The 20800-nt window shown below is 52.7% G+C and overlaps 6 protein-coding genes across 6 annotated transcripts; 4 read left to right on the top strand and 2 right to left on the bottom strand.

Moving 5' to 3' along the window:
• Positions 1-707: 707 nt before the first annotated feature.
• CC77DRAFT_1021015 (glutathione synthetase large chain) lies at positions 708-2660 on the bottom strand. Its single transcript, XM_018525182.1, has 2 exons — positions 2518-2660; positions 708-2461 (listed from the first exon to the last, which is right to left on the bottom strand). The coding sequence occupies exon 2, from the start codon at positions 2445-2447 to the stop codon at positions 909-911; it is 1539 nt and encodes a 512-aa protein (XP_018385047.1). The 5' UTR covers positions 2448-2461; positions 2518-2660; the 3' UTR covers positions 708-908.
• A 3-nt stretch (positions 2661-2663) lies between these two features.
• On the top strand, positions 2664-4720 carry CC77DRAFT_131833 (hypothetical protein). Its single transcript, XM_018530185.1, has 2 exons — positions 2664-3617; positions 3677-4720. Exons 1-2 carry the CDS (start codon positions 2880-2882, stop codon positions 4589-4591), a joined length of 1653 nt encoding a protein of 550 aa, XP_018385046.1. The 5' UTR covers positions 2664-2879; the 3' UTR covers positions 4592-4720.
• Positions 4721-5314: 594 nt separating this feature from the next.
• Positions 5315-7642, top strand: CC77DRAFT_1021013 (5-aminolevulinate synthase mitochondrial precursor). Its single transcript, XM_018525181.1, has 2 exons — positions 5315-5810; positions 5891-7642. The coding sequence occupies exons 1-2, from the start codon at positions 5474-5476 to the stop codon at positions 7414-7416; spliced, it is 1863 nt and encodes a 620-aa protein (XP_018385045.1). The 5' UTR covers positions 5315-5473; the 3' UTR covers positions 7417-7642.
• Positions 7643-7789: 147 nt separating this feature from the next.
• Positions 7790-15563, top strand: CC77DRAFT_990433 (hypothetical protein). Its single transcript, XM_018536315.1, has 3 exons — positions 7790-12672; positions 12726-12862; positions 12920-15563. The coding sequence occupies exons 1-3, from the start codon at positions 8011-8013 to the stop codon at positions 15090-15092; spliced, it is 6972 nt and encodes a 2323-aa protein (XP_018385044.1). The 5' UTR covers positions 7790-8010; the 3' UTR covers positions 15093-15563.
• A 294-nt stretch (positions 15564-15857) lies between these two features.
• CC77DRAFT_990429 (choline dehydrogenase) lies at positions 15858-18013 on the top strand (the record flags this gene model as incomplete). The annotated part of the gene is made up of 2 exons (XM_018536314.1): positions 15858-16284; positions 16326-18013. Exons 1-2 carry the CDS (start codon positions 16113-16115, stop codon positions 18011-18013), a joined length of 1860 nt encoding a protein of 619 aa, XP_018385043.1. The 5' UTR covers positions 15858-16112.
• A 135-nt stretch (positions 18014-18148) lies between these two features.
• Positions 18149-20672, bottom strand: CC77DRAFT_1095367 (HET-domain-containing protein; the record flags this gene model as incomplete). The annotated part of the gene is made up of 2 exons (XM_018529792.1): positions 20061-20672; positions 18149-20013 (listed from the first exon to the last, which is right to left on the bottom strand). The coding sequence occupies exons 1-2, from the start codon at positions 20452-20454 to the stop codon at positions 18149-18151; spliced, it is 2259 nt and encodes a 752-aa protein (XP_018385042.1). The 5' UTR covers positions 20455-20672.
• Positions 20673-20800: the final 128 nt, after the last annotated feature.

Genomic DNA, 20800 nt, shown 5'->3' with positions numbered 1-20800 from the left:
ACGTGGAGACTCAGCCGTAGTACGGCCGCAAGGTTCAAGCCTCAAAGCCTCGATAAATGTAAGATCTTTCATTTTTCTTCAGCTGCGGAGATCTTGATTCTAGATCGAATGAAAGATACAACATCGCGTTGTCCGAAGAGGGGGATCATAGCCTCGGGAATCAACTAATACGGCAACTCCTGCAACCGACAATGCAGCTCCTGTAACCGAAGATGTCCGCAGCACTAGATCTGCAGGCAGCCGTGCGCAGTGCCGACGATCCAGTTCTGACGAACATCAGCGTGGGAATCGTCTCCGTGCTCCCTCCCTGACGTTAGCACTAGCGATTCGATCGACCTGCCAACCTCCTTGTCACTAGCTTCACCAGGTCTACAGACAGTTCTCACAGCTGTAATGCGAGTCCAACAGATCTGACATATGCTCGCACCTTGCACTCCGAAGTATTCCGAAGCATCGCACTGCCATCTTTGTTTCATATATGTCGTCGCACAGATTCAACTTGAATCTTCAACATGGAAGGCTGGGCTCTGCACGTTCTCCCAAGATCATAGTGGGTCCGTTAAGATTGCCAATACAGGCAAAAAGCTTCCGAATTTGAGGCGCAAGCATTTCCGCGAGTTACACGACGGAGACTCGATTGCCGTCCTCGATCACGCACAATATTAATTTGTTGAAAGAATTCAGTGATGGACGCAGTGGAAATGCAGTCTGTGGCACATTGAAGGCGGGTATGTATTGATGTTGGTTGCGTTGCGAGAGCTCGGCGCTAACAGTGTACAGCACATCGCGTCGCTTACCCTTAGTTTGAGTTCGATCGGAGATGCGTGCGAACGACTTCAGAATACCGTTTTAACCGAATGCTCCTACCAGTCTGGCAGCGAGCTGCGCATACGTGCTCAACGGCGTGTTCATTCGTCCACCAGACATAAGCTGTCCACCGCTCCGAACCCCGCGGCCACACCACCCTCCTCGCTTTGGTCACCCTTGGTGCGGAGAAGATATCCGGCTTCCCAGTTCTCCAGAATTTCGCCCTTTTGATTGTCCCCATTTCCATTTCTCCAGAGACACACACCGTATACGCCAAGCTCGCAAATGACGCCACCCCTCTGTAACTCACCGTTCCGAAGAATGGCGTTTGTCAGTGGAGGCGGCTCGATCATCTCCATAAGGATGTACGCCGGCCAATGAGTCTCGGGCAACTTCTGCAAGAATGGTGGAATGGCTTTCCGGTAGATGTTATTTCCGCCTCCCTCTCGCTGAGGTTTCAGCACATACTTGGTAGCCGACGAAGCGTCTGTCGCAAGTTTCTTCGCTTCCTCGCCAGCCTCGCTGTTATCTAGGGGATAGATGGGGGCGAAGGTTTTCAGCACACGCGAAGCGACCTTCTCATCAGGGAGGAATCGCTTAAGATGCGGAGAATGTGGCGTAGCAAGCACTTGCTGGACCTTTTTGCAGCCAGCGAGCTGAGTCAATACGCTCGGACACTTGATGGCACGGCTTTTTTCAAGCTGAACACGGGCATGCCAATCTTCGTCTTTTGAGTAATCGTCCGGTGAATACCCCGCTCGGAAGTAGATTGTCGTCACTTCATATGATTTTGATGGCGAATTTGGTGGCGTGTAGACCAAGGTACGGTCTGTGTCGAGTTGTGTGTGAGACAGCGTCTCGCCGAAAGGTAATCGGAAGGCGCGGACGCCACTTTCTTCAAGTAAGGCGTATTCGAGATGTCTCTGGTCGAACACGTTTCTCTCCGGGTCCTGTACAACGAACAGGACACACAATGGACGTTTGGTGCGCGAAGCTCCGTACGCCTTGTGTGCTGCAGCGAGACCCTTTGCCAAGGAAGAAGCAGATTGGCTCTGTCGCAAAGCCTCGTGCTTGATAATGGATGACGTTGAATTAGGATAAGCGTCGATGGTAAGAAGGTATTTGTGTAATGCGGAAACTTGGGAGGATAGTCCACCAAATGAGGATGCAATAGTATTGAACTCGACCTGTTTCAAGCCAGGGGATGAATTGGACTGCGAAGGGTCTTGATGCACCATGTAGTCTGAGCGAAAAAGACCCAACGAGAGGTCTTGCACATAGCCTTCCTTCTTGACTTCAAGATGGGTCTGCCATAGCTTTGCAACGAAGTCGTCAACATGTACAAGCTCCTCTACGATGCTCTTTAGCCACGACTCATCTCTAGCAATAGCTGAGTACAACTCGTTGTAAGCGTTTTGTATGGAGAGTCCTTCGTCAAAACAGGAGCGAGGGAACAAGCTTGGAAACAGAGTGACTGGTGCTGTGCTTGCGAGAACCCCAGATGGATCCTGTGATGGCTGGACGAATGACGGAGCTGGGCGAACCGCCAAACCATGCGCTATCGACCAATCCTTGAGATTGGACAGTAGATACACCTCCTCCTGTTTCGAGAGCTCCGGCGGGTAGTCGGTAGGCGACATGATTCTTTTGATTGCTGAGCTGGTTTGGTTGTTGTCGAGAGGGCAAACGGATTAGGTACGAAAGACTTACAAATGCTATCCGCGCTAGAGCAATTGCCTCATCCTGCCCCGCCAAAGCCCGAGACACACCGATTGGCTTTAGTCATCTGTTGTAATAAGTCACCAGCAATTGTTCGATAAGACGATGCTCGTTTGCTCTCTACCTTCGCTTTGAATTGTGAGCTTTGGTGCTGTTTGCCCCTCCTCGCGTGGTCAAGTGATGGCGCGCACTTGCCTTATTGGCTGCCCTGCCTCCATCACGCGTTGTCCAATCCGCTCCGCTTCAGAGCTGGTTCAAACATGGTCGCATCTTCCACTACCATAGCCTTCCTACACTGTTAGGTGTCGCGAAACATCGACAAGTAACAGCAGTCCTGCTCGAGGACTAGCGAAATGCCCGCGAGCGATCCCTGGTTGTGGACAGCGGATGACCTTCACACAAACGCACTATACAGAAATGCGGGCTACTCTGATGCACAAATTCCTGATGCTATGGCGCTTCATACCAATAGCGCAGACAACTCGCCCTCTGTACGGCGAACTGGAACCTCCGAAGGTGTTATCATTACAGACAAAGCAGGTAACAAGCGGAGGAAAATCACTAACCTCTCAACAACGCCGCTGCGCAGTGTACCCTCTGGTTCTCAAGTGAATTCGAATGCGGCAGCCAGCGGACCGTTGCGGCAAGCAGAGTCAAACGAAGAGGCCTACAGTGATCTGCTGAAATGGCAGAACATTGCTGGAGGCGACCAGATCGTAGCTCTACCTGACGAGGACGAGCTGGAAGATGATGACGACTCTGGACCGATGGACGCTGGCGAAGAAGATACGCACACAAATGAGGATCAGCATGATGATGTAGTCGAAGAGACGAACAAACGGACCAAGCCGAGCCAGGATGAGATTGTTAGGATCATTAACGAGCGAATCGAGTTTTATACAAATGCTTGGGTACCGAACAAAGGCGTTCCCAGTAAAGAGAGGGTAGATCCAGAAACTGTGTGGAACGAGGCTGAAGCAAAAGGCGAGCGAGAAAAGCTTGCACAGCACTATGGAACAGAGCACAATTATTTCAGTCATAGATTGAATATATGTTGTAACGAGATCATGAAGGAACCAGGAAGCAATGCGGTAAGCTATCATACTTTCCCGATCACTCTACTACCATAAGCTGACAGCAATCTTTGCAGAAACAAGTACGGCAACGATGTGGCAACCTCGAAGGCACTGTGGATTGCATGGAGCATGCGGCTTGGTTGCGCGATATTTACAAACTGGAACCTGTCCACGGCGGCGAAGAAGAACACGTACTGGACGACCAATCAAGACTACGACAAGATACGTCAACTCATCGAGGCGAGCCAACAAGTGAGGTTATCGATCTAGGCTCACCCTCGTGCTCATCTGACATTGAGAACGGGAACGTATTGCCCTTTGACAACGATACTGGGACTGTAGCCCATACAACTGAAGACCAGTTTGATAATCGTGTCCGGTCATCTACGCGAGACTCAGTCATCGCTGACAGCGTGGAGCTAGTTGAATATGCACAACTAGGGCCTTTTGAACCAGACGGCGCCTTTCCCACGCGTACACCTGTTAATCACGGTGATGGACCTGAGAGCGCCTCCATTGCTACAGTTCGCCGCTGGAGATGGGAAGATTTAGTCGAGCATCTTGACCGGAAGCGCGTTGTATCCAAAGTCATCCAGGAATTGAAGTCCAACGACCGCGAAATGATTCGTGGTCGGGTTCAGAACATTGGAAAGACCAGCCTCATCAGAGAAATGAGAGCATGCGTTAACATGTTATGCAAAGGAGAGACAAAGCTGCAGGGCGTCCTTCCTCGGGATATGCCCAAGATCCTTACATTTACCACCCTGTTCCTTTCATGGTGGTTTTGCTGCAATTATTCAAAGGGAACTGAAGCATCTAGCAGAGATCTTGAGGAACTTAAGGACTGCATGGATGACGGGACTGCTGAAACAAGCACCTTTTATGACTACGTGTATACGATTATGGGAACGACTTTCAGCGAGCAAGCTTTGCAACATCCTGATCAGCCATCTCAGGCCGAGATCATTGAAATCTCAGACGATGACTGAGTCGGCGGCCGTTGGAAGATGCGGCATGTTGTGTTCAACTACGTGTTCTCTGGGAAGGGCCGTTTGGCTGTGAGGTCTAGACCTTAGGCCTGACAAGCTGCTTATGGAATGTTCAAAGATGCCGAAGTGTGAAAATATCGAACCACGTGCGGCGTATTTCGGCAAGGCTCTCTAGTCGTGTGCACTGTACGCTAGCGAAGAAGCGCAGTTGGGGGCAAGCCGAGGTATCCAGACCAAGGTTTTGAAGAGATGTACTACTCAACCTGATAGACTGCAGATCCTCATGAGCTTGTCGAGATCAACCTCACAAAAGGGAACGGTGGCGGCTCCGGAATAGAGGTTTGAGGCCAGGTCGCCGGGCAAAAGGCGGGGTACGCTAAAGCCACAATGATGACTACTGAACAGTACAGGGAGTTGCAGTTCAGGTGTTGGATGATGGAATCGGAGCACCAGCAAATCTATCTCTATGATATATGACATGTACAGAGATTACGGTTCAGTGCAGAGAATGTAGCGTGAAGCTGTGACGAGTTGATAGTAAAGGGTCTCACGGGGTTGTCGCTGGACCCTTTGTACGCGTATAAACAAGCCATGGAACTATCCGAGTATTTACTCTCCGGAGTACCGTACCGCTGATTGAAACGGCATAAGCAGCATTGGAGGCTAATATAGATGAACCAATCATGACGAGTGCATTTGATGCCGAAGCCCGGCATACTAGAATCCGCGCTATTACCGCATGTAAATCATGTAGTACATCTTTGACACATTTTCGAACCGACTTTCCCTCTCTCACGCCCGTCTTCACCCTCAACCACACTGGATTTGCTTGCACTCCTACCACGCACACCGAATCCCATACACGCCGCGCATTTGACCAACATGGAGGCTCTTTTGCGCCAGTCGAAGTCCATGTGCCCATTCCTTCACAAGACGTCACCCGCCACTCTGCGCTCCCTCTCCACGACGACGGCCGCTGCCCGCCAGGAAGTCTCTCCTGGCGCCGGAAGCATGTCGAACCTCCAGGTTCTTGCCCGTCGCTGCCCGATCATGGGCAAGGCGCTTGCTGTGCAGAGCTCCCGCAATGGTAACAACGCTCTTGCTGGTGCTTTCGGTGGTGTGCGTGCTTACCACACCCGCGTGAACCGAGCGAGGCTACACACGACAGCGTCCAAGGAAGCCCAGGCTGTCGACATCGAGAGCCTCAGAGGCAAGCAGGGTACGCCAATTCCTATGAAGCCGAGACAGCCGCATCTCTGGCACGGAGTGAAAAGCAGAGCATAAGCTGACATGGCGCAGGTCCACCACTTCCCCACGCTGCTTTGAAGCCCGCCAATGTTAAGCCCTCCAATGTCGCATCTCCGTCCGCCCCACGAGCCGCGACGTTCGACTACGAAGGCTTTTACCACAATGAGCTGGACAAGAAGCACAAGGACAAGTCGTATCGCTACTTCAACAACATCAACCGATTGGCCAAGGAATTTCCGCGTGCCCACAAGGAGTCCCCGGAGGACAAGGTGACTGTCTGGTGCTCCAACGACTACCTCGGCATGGGACGCAACCCACACGTACTCAAGTCGATGCACGAGACCTTGGACAACTACGGAGCTGGTGCCGGAGGTACCAGAAACATCTCCGGACACAACCAACACGCTGTAGCACTGGAGGACACAGTTGCAAAGCTCCACTCCAAGGAGGCTGCGCTTGTCTTTTCGTCGTGCTATGTAGCAAACGATGCGACTCTTGCGACTCTCGGCAGCAAACTGCCCAACTGCGTTATTCTCTCGGATAGCTTGAACCACGCCTCTATGATCCAGGGCATCCGTCATTCAGGCGCGAAAAAGATGGTATTCAAGCACAACGATGTCGCAGACCTTGAGGCGAAGCTGCAGTCAATTCCTGCCGAATACCCCAAGATCATTGCCTTTGAGAGTGTGTACAGCATGTGCGGTTCCATTGGACCTATCGAAGAAATCTGCGACCTTGCTGAGAAGTACGGTGCCATTACCTTTTTGGACGAAGTCCATGCTGTGGGCATGTACGGACCACACGGCGCCGGTGTCGCTGAACATCTCGATTACGAAGCACACAAGGCAGGGCGGCCCCAGGGCACTATTCAGGATCGCGTAGACATCATCACTGGTACACTCGGAAAAGCTTACGGCTGCGTTGGCGGCTACATTGCCGGCTCTGCCAAGCTTGTCGACACTATCCGATCGCTCGCTCCCGGCTTCATTTTCACCACTTCCCTTCCACCGGCGACCATGGCAGGTGCCAAGACGGCCATCGAGTACCAGGCCAACTACCAGGGTGACCGACGCCTGCAGCAACTCCACACCCGCGCTGTCAAGGATGCTTTGAGCGAGAAGAACATTCCGGTTATCCCGAACCCTAGCCACATTATTCCCGTCCTTGTTGGAAACGCCGAGGTGGCCAGGAAGGCGTCTGACCTTCTCCTCGAGGACTGGGGCATCTACGTCCAGGCCATTAACTACCCCACTGTTCCTGTAGGCCAGGAACGACTACGCATCACGCCGACCCCAGGTCACATCCGGGAGTACCGCGACCACCTGGTCGAGGCGGTTGATGCTGTGTGGAAGCAGTTGGGCATCAAGCGCACAAGCGAATGGGCTGCTGAAGGCGGCTTCATTGGCGTCGGCGAGGCTGGCAAGGAGGAGGTTGCTCCCCTCTGGACTGACGAGCAACTTGGCCTGACTGATGTCATCAATGAGATGAAGGCAGGCCAGGGCGCGACCGGCGTGCTCGAGGCTGTGCTCGAGAACGAGCGCAAGGCTACAGCACAGGCTGTTGCTGCTGCTGCTTAGACATGTAGTCAGGGGCTTAGTGATGAGGTCTGGTCGCTCGTTTTGTTATTTGAGGCCTATGTAGTTGGATGAAGCGTTGATAGCGCGGAGAAATTTACTCATGATTTGTCTGTGCAAACACATGTCCATCGTACCGCGTGACTATTTGGATACAGTAGTAGTAGTAGTAGTAGTAGTAGTAGTAGTAGTAGTAGTAGTAGTAGTAGTAGTAGTAGTAGTAGTAGTATTGTGAGGCTCAAGTGAAAGTGAAATGGTGCCTCTGTATTGTCGTGTGTTGGTGGATGTGGAGTGCACGGCCGCAGCGTTTCACGTCAGCCATTGCGCTAGCGGACAGCTCCCAGGGTTTGAGCCTCACGAAATCGAGACACGCTCCATCATCAACCGCGCCCGCCGCAACGCGACTCTACCATCCGGCGCTGCCCACCCCCATCTAATCGCCGCCTAATCCAGCATTCACTGTAATTGCTGGCTGCAGGGCGCGCACATATCACGAGACCGCTACCCATCACCCTCACGAGCAACCACCGCATGCTCCCCACACATTTCATCAACTCTTTGCTCGCGCCGGTCTCTCGATCGTAAGAGGGTACCATCATGCCTCCTCCCCCCAAGCGCAAGCGACCCGAGCGCACTTACTCACAGGACGACGACCGCAGTGGACGCCCGTCGCCGCACCGCCCCCAGAACCTCGGATTCGCGCATCACCAGCAGCAGCAGGCCAACAGCCCGCGCGGAGGCGGCGGCGGCGGCGGCGGCGGAGGTGGCAGGCGGCAGAGCAGAAACAACGGACGCGGTGGCTCCAGCGTTCCCCAAAGCCCTAACAACGCCTCATCACACGCATCGCCGACCGCCATGTCTCCGCCTGCGAACACCTTCCCGTTGACTCGGCCGTCTCAAGCCACACCGACCACCCCGGCCCCAGCGCCGGCTCCCTCACAACCTTCGACGCCTTCCACACCGCGCGAGGTCCCCGAGAGCAATGAGTATCTGACGCCAGACCGCGTCGCTCGCTGGAATGGCGAAGCACGCGACGCTGTGGTCAAGGCCGCCATGGCTGCTCAAGGCACAGGCGACGTCCTCACCCTCTCGGTCATATTTCACGAGATCATCGAGGCGTCCATGGACCAGCTGCTAGATGCCGGCGAGTTGGGCTCAATAGTACGCGACATCACATCTGCCCCGGCCGACGAGCACGTCGACTCAGTATCGACGTTCCTCGACACGCTAAGTTCGCTCACACAAGATGAAGGCAAACAGGCGCTCGTGCGACAAATGCTTGTCGCGACAGACATCGACGTGTCGCGCATGCGAGCCGAACTAGAAAACGACCTCTTGAAGTCCTTGGGCCTTGTTCGCGATAGTTTCTCAAAAATGGCAGTTCGCAAAGCAACTCACGCCCTGTACCGACAGTCCAACTACAACCTGCTGCGCGAAGAGACCGAGGGCTACTCCAAGCTCATGACCGAGTACTTCACCACCGTAAACAGCGAACCGCCCTCACAGGAAGTCGTCGGCGAGACCTGGCAACGAGTAAACGCTCTCATTGGCGCATTCGACCTGGACATTGGCAGAGTTCTTGATGTGACGCTGGATGTGTTTGCCAACCTCCTAGTCAAGCATGGAAGGTTCTTTGTTAAGATGCTAAGGTCGAGCGCATGGTGGCCCGAGCTACGTGGTTTCGATAACATCAAGTGGGAAGAGCCCGAAGTACCGACATTGCCCTTATGGGCGCGACCTGATGCGAAGCAGTGGTATTACACCGATGAGGAGAAGGACGAACAGCTGCGCCTGCGAGAGTCGCGCGACTGCAAATTCTGGCAGCGAGTGGGTGAGTTGGGCGACCGGGCAGGCATTCAGGCCTTCTTTGAACTTGGAGGCCGTCGCATCACTGCGAACAACCGACAACCCGACCAGACCTTACCTGCCGAAGGCGCGCCATTATCGAAGCAACAGGCAGCTCGGAAATGGGCCGACGAGTGGATGGAGCAGACCAAGACACTCCCTCCGTCAGGAAACGACATCGCCGCCCAACTGCTTGGCTTCAAGCTCCAATTCTACGCGTCAGATGTCCGCGATGCCACCGACGAACTTCCTGACAATCTCATGTACCTGATTGCGCTCCTGATCAAGATTGGCTTCATCTCTATTCTGGATCTTTATCCTCATCTATATCCACTAGAGCCAGACATGGGTGCACACAAAGAAAGGCTCCTCAAGGCCAAGAAAGAGAAGGAGGAAAGCGAACGAGGCGCAGTTGTCAACGCTCTGACTATGGCCGGTGCACTGCCCGACGAGACTCCTGGCCCGCCAGCTGTTTCCCGCCTCCGAGACGCCGACTCCAGATCCAAATCCGACACTGGACGGAGCACGCCTGCCAAGTCTGATGAGCCCGCGGACAAGAAGAAAGCTTTACCCGAGCCCAAGGACCAGAAGTTCACGCTTTTGAAGAGTCTGTTGTGCATCGGCGCGCTTCCAGAAGCTCTGTTCATACTCGGGCGACATCCTTGGTTTCTGGACGTTTACCCCGAGCTATTGGACCTCATCTTCCGCCTGGCACATCACTCTTTGACCAAGGTTTACGAGGAATCCAAACCGACCTCAGTTGAAAAGTCCGTCATTGCCACCAAGGGTAGTAATAATCGGGGCATCATGCGGCCTAGCGATTATGTCCCTCGACGAACTCTCCGATGGGCCAAACCGGACCGGAAAGACCAAGATGGAGGAACCGACTACAAGTTCTATTGGGAAGACTGGGTTGACAACGTCCCCGTGTGTCAAGAGGTGGATGATGTCATCAAGCTTTGCACCAGTCTCCTAGGCTTGGTGGGACCAGAGTGTGGAAAGGATAGCGTTCTCCTAACCAAGATCATACGTATCGGCAAGAAGAACCTGGCCGACGATCCTTCCGAGTCGAATCGCAAGCGATGGGTCAACTTCTCAGCAACTTTCATTGCACCTGCGATTACTTTCACAGGCAGAAATCCAGGAGTCATCAACGAGGCATGGGATCTGTTCAAACATTTCGACACAGCCACACGATACACCATTTACCAACAGTGGTTCAACGGAATGCTCAAGCCGGTGATCAAGACAGCTTTCAAAGAAGTCGAAACTGAAACCAGGAAGACTCTAAGTCGTATCTCTGCAACCAACACCAAAGAATATGGTCGCAAAATCGCCAAGATCTCGTATGCTAGCCCAGGCATCGTCTTCCGAACAACAGTCAAGCAATTGGTCAACTACCCAAACATGATCACTGCCTTAGTCGAATGCAGTCGATATCTTACTTTGCTTGGGTATGACGTCCTGACCTGGACGCTGGTTACATACCTTCTCAACCCCGACAAAGGATCACAGCAGGATGACGGTATGTTGTCTGCGCCGTGGTTAAAGAACATTGCTACCTTTGTCGGCAAAGCTTACGCAAGATATCACTTGATGGATCCTGTTCCCGTTCTACAGCTCACCACACACCAGCTCTTGACTGCTGAAGGCGAGCTATACATGTTGGATGTTCTTGAACAAATAGTGAAGTCCATGGGTGGCATTAGCGTCAGTGGATCTGTGTCAGAGTCAGTGACTCTGGCGCTTTGCGCAGGACCTGCCCTTCGTACGTTCACTTTACAGTATCGTCTAGCGGATAACCGTACCCACGCTGCTTCTTCAGCAAGACGTCTAGTCAGGTGTCTGAAGGAGACGGGACTCGGGCCACAAATCCTCATCGCATTGGCGCAGCACGTGGAAGCTTATGTTCACCGCGACGACCAGCTGGAAGTACCCGACAAGCCTGTACTTTTCAACGTCGACAAATTGCGCTCCGTCATGCTTCAATACCTGGAGCTTCTCCGTACATTCCTCTCTGTGGACGACTTTGACGCTCTGTTCCCTCCGCTGGTAGAGATGATTGCGGATTACCACGTCGAGCCGGACGTTGCTTTCACGATTGCTCGTGCGGGCATAACAGCCAAGGCCAATGCTTTCCGAGCTGAACAACGCTCGAAGCTACTTTCCGATACACAGACGAACGGCGATGTTGTCATGAGCGGCGTTGAAGAGTCACAAGCTGTGAATGAAGCTCAAGATGATGCCACATCCGCTGAGACCTCGAAAGCGAAAGAAGACGTGGAGATGAAAGATTCTGTTGCTGCAGAAGGAGACTCGGCATCCGTGACTGCAGCTCGTTCGGACAAGCCTTTCTTGCCCGATGTGCCAAATTCAGAGGTTGAAATCCTCGCGAACCAACTGAAGGAGCAGCTACCGGAGACCTTCGGCAACCATCCTTGTGTGTCCTACTATGTCGCATTCTGGCAGTTGTCCCTGACAGACGTTGTCGTCGACGTCGATGGCATCAATCAACAATACAAGGATTCAATCGAGACCTTGGAGCGACAACTGCCTGCTCCTGTGCCCGAGCGCCGTGGGTACCGACCTAACGTACCCAAAGCTGATTCAGAATCTGTCAAGGCTCTTAAGGAGAACATAGCCAGGATCAAGGACGAACAACAGGTTGTCACGAAGAACCATGCTGTGACACAAGAGAGTTTGAAGGTCGAATTGCGTCGATGGTTCGAGGGCGTTCCAATGATGGGACCACAGTGCGACGTCTTGCACAACGCTCTGCTCCAAGACTGCTTTATCCCTCGCAGTCGCATATCTCAAGAAGACGCCCAATATGCGTTCTCTATGCTCATATTCATGCACAGCTCGGGTGTGCCAGGGTTCCGCATGAGTCGACTACTGGATATGCTCTTCAACGCAAATAGGCTTACATCTATTATCAGTATGTACACTGAAGCAGAGTCCTCATCTTTCGGGAGGTTCCTCGGTGGTATCATGCGTGAGCTACAAGTCTGGCAGGAGAACAAGGATGATGCTTTTGTCAAGAACGCCCATGGTTTGGAAAAGAATCTTCCTGGCTTTGGCAGGAGCTACGACGGGGACCGCAACGCGACAAGCTTCTTCACTTACGATCAGTTTTGCATGGTGTTGTTCAAGTGGCACAAGGCACTTGCAGCTGCGCTTAAGACATGCCTGGAGAGCGGCAACTACATGCAAATGCGTAACTCGATCAACGTCCTTCACGCGCTGGGTACCAACTTCCCTAAAGTCACGAGCATGGGCACAGAGCTGAAGGAGATGGTGGTGCGCCTGAAGGAGGGAGAGGAGAGACAAGATCTTATGAGATCGTTGGAGTCTGTTCTTGGGCCTATCCTCAAAGGAGAGAAGTTCTGGCAAGAAGACCATGTTTTCCGCAACGTGAGTGCATCCGCATCGCCACACACACACGACAGCAAACTAATGCGCTGCAGGTACCGGCACCTACTCCTGCGCCAGGAAGCACGACGAACGGAAGCGACAAAGCTGCTACGGAGAAGGGTAAGACTCCACAGCCACAAGATGCGAAACTCGACGCGGCTGCACCTGCTTTCAAGCCGAAGTCCGAAACGTAAGTTCACGGATTGTTCCGAGATTATCAACAGTGAGACTGATCGACCTTTTCCAGGAACGGTACGCCAGTACGAGAATCGAATGAAAATAGGTCAAAGCATAATAGTGCAACTCCCGCGCCTTCCTCGAGGGACAAGCCGACGCCAAGAACATCCGACAGCAGGCCTTCTACCCCATCGCAACAAGACACCGGCTCCGGCAGACCTACACCGAAGCCAGGTCCTCCGATGCATCATTCCTCTGTTCCACTGCGACCAGACAACAGGAATACACCAGGGCAGAATACCCCCGTTGGCAGACCACCGCACGCATTACCAACGCGACCAGATCCACAACCGAGGAATCGATCAGAACGTCCTATCATTGATCGCACGCCCGAAAGTGCGCATGGTAGATATGACAATCGAGGTCCCCCTGGAGACTATGGCCGACTAGATCGCTCGGTAGATGCCGGACGTCTGCGTGAGGCTTCGCCTGGTCGGCGCGCACGACCTCTGCCTGGCGGCAGAACTCCAGAAAGGGTACCTTCAGCCGCCGAGCATCGCGAATGGTCTGGCAGAGAACGTGATTATGATGATCGGGCTATGCGAGGACCCCCACGAGATTCGCGAGCGCCAGCAGTACGGCCACCTACTTGGGATCCACACAATCCTAGAGATATGAGAGATCAACGTGAGCGTTCTGATCCTCGAGGTCATGCTACACCTACAGCGATGGAGTCTCGCCGGATGCCCTCTACTTCCTCGTTAGCCAATGAATACCGGCGAGATGGTCCACCAGCCAACGCCCCGTATGCTGCAGAGCAAAACGATAGGCCATCACGACTGCCAGCAGTGCCGATCCCGGCCAAGGAAGAGCCCACAGTCAACCCCGCGCGTGCTGCCTTGATCAATCAAGCAGAGCATGCAGGTGGCAGACACATGCCACCGAGGTCTGATCGTGACAACCGTAGCGAGCGAGACTCTCGTATGAACTCTCCACGTCATGGCGATGATAGGCGTGGTGACGATCGTCGAGTCGAAGAGCGCCCGCCTGCTGGGTATCATGGACGAAACGACCTGCCCCGAGACGTTCGGGATGAGCGTCCTCAGATGCCACCCTCTGGTGGCCGCGACCGTCGGGACGATCCAGGAGCTAGTGCCCCAACTGGTCCTCGTGGCGGGCGCAATGAAGCCGCTGCAGCGTCTCGTGCATCACGAGAGATGTTCCAGCCTACACCTGGACCACGCGCGCAGGACCCCAACTATGGAAGACTGAACCAGCCTTCGGAGCCGGCACCACCATCAGGCCCACGCAGTGACAGACCACATGCGCCGTCGCAGCCTTCCACACCGAATGCACCCACCGGTCCCGCAGCGTCACTACCAGCAGGTATTCATCCTAGTAGGCTCGTTAACATCGAGGGTAGAGCACCAAGCGGGCCACCGCTTCAGACTAATGTACCGAACGCTCCAAGCGGCCCGCGTGGTAACAACCGCGGTCCCCAAGGACCCGTCCCATCATCACCAGTTGGTCCGCGACCTCCAACCGGTCCCGGAGGACCCAGGAATGCTGGTAACCCTCTCCGTGCCATTAATAACGTATTGACTGGAAATGCGCCCGGCGATCGGTCAAACGAACGCGGTGCACCTCCTTCTAATCCTCCTGTGCGAGGTCGTGGCGCTACACGCGCCAATGGCCCAATAGAAGGATCCGGTGGTATGACAAGCCCGATGCCACCGCCGGCGCTTGATTCTACACCCAACCGTATGGAGAATCAGCATCCGAGAAGCAGCAGGAACGATGATGTAGCAAGCAGGATGGAGGGTGCTCCACCAGAAGAAGGCCGCTCAGAGTCACGCAGCCATCGACACCGATCAGGACGCGAGCGTTCACCCGATCGATCCGACCGACCCCGCGAAGAAAGGAGCAGCCGCAACCCTCCTTCCGACCGCCCAGAGGGTGAGCGGGGCTCCGACCGAGACCGCGGTGGTCGTGAAAAACGAGGTGGCGACAGGGGAAGCAGTCATCGAGAGCGCGAACGAGACGGTGAATCAAGGTCAGGACGGGAGCCCCGTGAAAGCAGCAGACGCGAGCGTGGTTCTCGTGATGATGGACGAGCTTCAGGAAGGGACGAACGCGATAGAAGGAGCCGTGGTGGCGGAGGCAGTGGAGGAACAGACGATGGCCGCAAGAGAGGTCGCGATCCCCAGGATCAAGGCCATGGAGAAACGAAGAGGAGGCGTTAGTGGCGCCGAGAGGGCGTTCAATGTCCTACGATTTGACGTGAAAGAGGGAAGCAAACCGACACTTCATCAACATCAACAACAACAATATCTCAACTTCTTTTCTCTTCTACTTTAATTCGACCCTGGGAACTGGAAATTGCATTGCGCGGCGTTTGTCTTTTTTATCATGCCTATAGTTGTTTGAGGCATTTTACGATACCCCGAGGACGAACAACTTTTCCTGAATCTGTTGGTGTTCTCGAGCGATAAGAAAAACGGCAGCGAAAGACGCATGCATCATTAAGGAGTTTTGTTTGGCTTTTCTGGATAGCCGGATGAAAAGTCCGATTATCATCTGTTTCTTTAACTTTATCTGTACTATCATCACTCAGGAAAGGAGACGAGACGAAGAGATGCGACTGCTAGTATAGACTCGCGCGATTAAACGGAATGGAGAAATGCAGTTCTCAACATATGCGACGGAGGTGCAGAGTAAAGTGCTCACTAACATTCTCTATTCTATATACATCTTGTTCCATGGTTCTGGCAGCATACGATAGTACCTTACCTTACCCTCGTCCCAAATCGGAGACCGCATCCCCGACCCCTGTCAATCCTATGCAGCTGCCAAGTCGAGTATCTCACCCGGATCGCCCAGCAATATAAATTAATACAGACCCTGCAGACTTGCAGATGCGGTAGTGAACTTGTGGCTCTGGGCCAGACGGTAGATCTTCCGTGCCTTGCGGAAGGCCCGTTGGAGGTGGGGCTTCGCATCGGGATGAACCCAAGAAGAGGGTTAGATCGTCTTCGGCGGCAACAGGCCGTATACTGCGCATGCTGTACGCAAGAAGATGCGTTCAGCCCCTGTAAGAGTTGCAGACGAAGGATCAGATCGCGTATGGATAATTCGCAGACATGCATCGTGCGAGAGATTTTGCTTGGGCGGGCTCGGTTGTTTTGTGAGAAGCGAAGGATATATGAGGGTATCTTGCCCGAGAAGAAAAAAGTGAGTTGACTGGGCTTGAAGTTGAGTTCAAGATGGTATCGTCGTTCGTTCAAGTGCTGATTGCCGCTCTTGCAACTACTGGTGTTTCTGCTGTGCACCTCAAAGCACCGCTCAATCAGACTTATGACTATGTCATTGTTGGAGGGGGCACGTCAGGTCTTACTGTAGCAAACAGGCTGACAGAGAATGGAAAACGCAAGTCATGTTTCCCCCGCAGACCGGCTCCCAACTAATATACCATACAGACACCGTCCTCGTCGTCGAATATGGCCCGCTAAACAACGACCCACGTATCCTTCTCCCAGCCGACACGTTGAACTTCGACCCATCGCGTTTCTACAACTTCACTATGGTCCCTAATGCCGGACTCAACAATAATTCTCGTAACGTCTTAGTTGGTGCCTTAGTCGGTGGCGGAAGTGCCGTGAATGGCATGTTCTTTGACCGCGGCAGCGTAGCTGACTATGATACATGGGAGACGCTCGGAAACAAAGGCTGGGGCTTCGAAGACCTCCTTCCATACTTTAAGAAATCTGTTACCTTCACGCCCCCAAGCAAAGAAGTAGCGGAGAAGTACAACTACACGTGGGACAAAGAGGCAGCGTATGGCGGGAATGGCGAAATTCAAGTCTCTTTCCCACCATTCCAGTTTCCAGGTCAGAATCGTGTGTGGAATGCGTGGAAGGAGAGTGGTGTTCAGAAGCCCAAGGAAGCTGCTGCGGGGAACGCGCTTGGAGCGATTCTGGCACCTAGCGCATTGGATCCCGTGACGAGGACGAGGAGTTATGCTCGGACTGCGCATTATGATCAATATGCGCAGAGGCCGAACTATCACCTTCTGACTGGATATCAAGCTACAGAGGTCTTGTTCAAGGAGGGTAGTGAACTGGAGGCTGAGGGCTTGAACATCGTCAAGGTGGGAAGCACTGAGAAGACGGTGGTGAAGGCGAGGAAGGAAGTTATTATTGCCGCAGGCGCGATATGGACGCCATGGTTGCTCCAGCGCAGCGGTGTTGGTCCCAAAAGCATTCTCGACAAGGCAGGTATCGAAGTCAAGAAGCATCTGCCTGGCGTAGGCGCAAACTTCCAAGACCATCCCCTTGGAGGCAGTGTCTGGAACTGGACCACCAACCCTTACAACCCCAAATCTTCGGATCTGACAACCAACCAAACATTTTACGCTGAAGCTGAGAAAGAGTACATCCAGTCGCGTGAAGGCCCTCTCACTTTATCACGAGGTAACCAAGCTGGCTTCCTACCCCTCAGGACCCTCGATCCAGAAGGCTGGCAAACGCTTGTAGATGCTGTCTCAGCTCAAGATCCAACTCCCTATCTCCCAGCCGAGTATGAAGAAACACTCATCGCAGGTGCCAAAGCAGCACAAAAGCTCACGGCCGACCTTCTCGGACGCGAAGATGCTGCAGCTTATGAAGTCCTTTTCGGTGAAGGGCCTGTAGGCAGTGGCGTGTTGATGCGCCCCTTGAGTCGCGGCACCGTAAATATCAACCCGGCAGATCTCTCATCAGGTCCATTGGTCGACTGGCGGACTTTCTCCAATCCCTTGGACGTCAAAGCCCTAGCTCGTATGGTGCTTTTCGCGCGCCGCTTTAACACCCTATCTTCGTTCTCTGGCCTAGATCCCGTTGAACTCACACCTGGTTTGAATGTTACGAGTGATGCTGCGATTGAGCAATACTTGCGCACTACAACGGCGCCAACCTTTGCTCATCCGGCGGGTACTGCGTCAATGCTTCCAAAGGAACATGGAGGTGTGGTGGATACGAATCTGAAGGTCTATGGCGTGGGGAAGTTGAGCGTGGTAGATGCAAGTGTGATGCCCTACCTGCCGGCGACGCATCTCTGTACAACTGTTTATGCCATCGCGGAGAAGGCTGCGGATGCCATCAAGGCGAGGACGGGTTGGAATGAGTAAGGGTTGGTGCAGTGTAAGAAGTGGTTATTGATGTGCTAAGGCACATCTCTCTGTGATGTTCCGATAATATCCTCGAAGTTCGACTGCAGAGTTGATGTATAAACACGCGTGCTTCTCTTGACGTGAAGTGCTCTATCAAACTATGTGAATTATCTCAAAATCTTGTCGTAGATTCTCATCAACAACGAATGTATTGTAAAAATTGTCGTCCGGGAAGAAATCCAGGTTCTTGACTTTCATAAAGCCAATTCTGCGATACTCGTGTCTAGCGGCATTGCTTTCAGTCAGGATAAGAGCTGACATCTCGCGATGTACTTCATCCCACGTCTCCACAAGGCAAGGCACGCACCAAGCTCCAAATCCACTAGAAAAAGACTGATGGGTACGAGAAGCCTGACCAGCGGTATCTTCTACTGCCAGAGAGCAAGTTTTGCCCATCTGGGGATCTTGATGTTGTCTTGACACGTCCTCGTATAGTTCCATCGAATCGAGATATACGTGTCCGACGAAGGACTTTGTCAGTGGGTCAAAAGCATAAACGCCCCAATGAAAATCGTCGCTTGTAGTTCCACCCGGGATATTAAACCATAAATTTGCTGAATGCGGTACCAACATTGCCCTTCGCATTCTTGTGCGGACAGTTAGTTTGGCGAACGTAATACAACCGAAAGCAGCAAGAGCTCCCGGAAGATGTGAGACTTCCAAACCAAGAACCTGTATTCCTCTTTCTGGGAGACATTCTCTACGAGCGGCGGTGAAGGAAATACTCCTGCCAGGCACCGAAGCCCAGGACCAAGTTGGCGCAAGGTACTCAAGAGATTCTTCGTCGGTGGACCCCACTTCGCTCGAATGAGTTCCAGTGTTCACCCACCAGCAGAGGCCAACTTGCAGGTCTTCCTTCCACAATCCGGCAGCATATGTAAGATCATAATTCTTTTGCATGAGCCTCGCCAAGCCTGCAATTGCAAGTAGTTTATCGGAATGAACACTCAGTTCTCTACGGCTGTAGGCGCGAACCATCTCATACCAGGTATCAAAATGGGTGTGTCGAAAGCCATCTGAGGAAGGCAACGATTTGTCGAAGAGGTCTGGACGCCGCACTATCGATCGCATCAAGTCGTTTGGCATCTCGAACAGCATCTCTTTGTCATTATGACTAATGTCAATTGAGTTTGATATATTGAGTGTCGTACCACCTTCACACGTGTGAGTTTCCATACAACGCCAATCGACCATACTGGGTCCAAAAGCGATTAAACGTCCAGATAACACCTCCTCTTGAAGGATCCATCCTCTTGAATTCAAAAAGTCGTAAGATGTATCTTTTCCCATCTTTATGGATATGTCGCCATGTAGAAGCTTGCTATCTCTTTTCAGCGTTATTGGAACGTTGCAGGCTTTACTTGTTCGAGCGTCGCGTTTAGAGAAGAGACCTGAGTCAGTGTTTGGACCGTTCGCTGCGAAGATGGTCACCGCCGACTGTCGATAGATGTCCCCCATTACAGCCATTTCGTTTCGTAGGTCTTCTGGATCGTCCTGAATGATGCATATTGCGTCAATCCATAGATAACGATATCCAAGCATCCTGGTAACTTGCAAAGCGTCCTTGAAGGTTTTAGGCATCGAGTTATCGAGTGGCAACTCTTTTTTGAATTGTTCATACGATCCGGACCCCTTTTTGCAAAGCAGCTTGCTTCCTTCGCCCCAGCAATAACTCAGTGTTAAGTAGTCGGCTCGAATCCCAGTAGTTTCTACCAGACAAGGCTGACCCGGCGCTTCGACGTCAACAACTCTGGTAGGGAGTAAAGGCAATGCCTGTGGTGCAGCCTCCATCCTACAATAGTGGTGCTTTTCCAGACATTTCCGTAGCCATGTCTTTATCAAATCCATGTTGAGATTAGACCCTGTGTGATTGTCCGCTGCTGAACCGATCGGACTGCTTCCGCCTTCGTGATCTGGCGAGAGGACGCAGGAACGATCTAGAGCGGCACTCACATCATCTGCACTACAGATCAGATAGAACCCTACACATGCTCAACTTACATACCAGGGATAGGCCTGTCCATCTCAAGCCAACATCTTCTCTCCCCACAGTAGATACGTAGATAGCCAAACATCCTATCGCGAAAATCAAGGTCTTCGTCCATGTTCCAGGAACTATTGCCTTTTACGATAATGAGAACTTGTGTGTTGCCGTCATCATTGTCAGGATGCGCAGGAGTATATTCCGTCGTCTGGAACAGTCGAAACCAGAAAAGGGCACACAATCGACATCCACGACTAGCCGAGATTTCCAGTGCTTTCTGAGAAGGTTGATGCAAACTCACTAGGATTGCAAGAGGATCAATTTCATATCGAAAGAGCTCTGACCACTCGACACCTGGGAGGTTGAGCTTCCCTGCAGGTGAAAAAACGAGGTTTTGACAAAATTGGCACAACATCGCATAGGGTGGTTGAAATCAGAACATTCAGCAGACGAATATGTGGCGATGGAAAGCAGGTCAACTTTTCGGGTGGAGGAGTAGCGCCAAAGAATGTCAAATGCTGCACAGGGCAGGTCACGCTGTGGAAGGAAAAAATGAGACAACAGCAGGAAAATATCATCCCCGAGAGTGCTGCGTAACACAACAGCAGAGTAAAGAAGGTTCAAAACAGTAACCATCCGTAGAACCTATATAACAGAGTACTCTTGTATGGTTTTTTTCTTACTTTGATTGCTGTGATTGTAATGTTGTAGGGGTAAGATGGCAGCAAGGGCGAACCACCAATGACATCCTATCTAGCAGA

The sequence above is a fragment of the Alternaria alternata genome (assembly GCF_001642055.1).
Source record: "Alternaria alternata strain SRC1lrK2f unplaced genomic scaffold CC77scaffold_12, whole genome shotgun sequence".
NCBI lineage: Eukaryota > Fungi > Ascomycota > Dothideomycetes > Pleosporales > Pleosporaceae > Alternaria > Alternaria alternata.
This window is presented reverse-complemented; position numbering and strand designations above follow the sequence as displayed.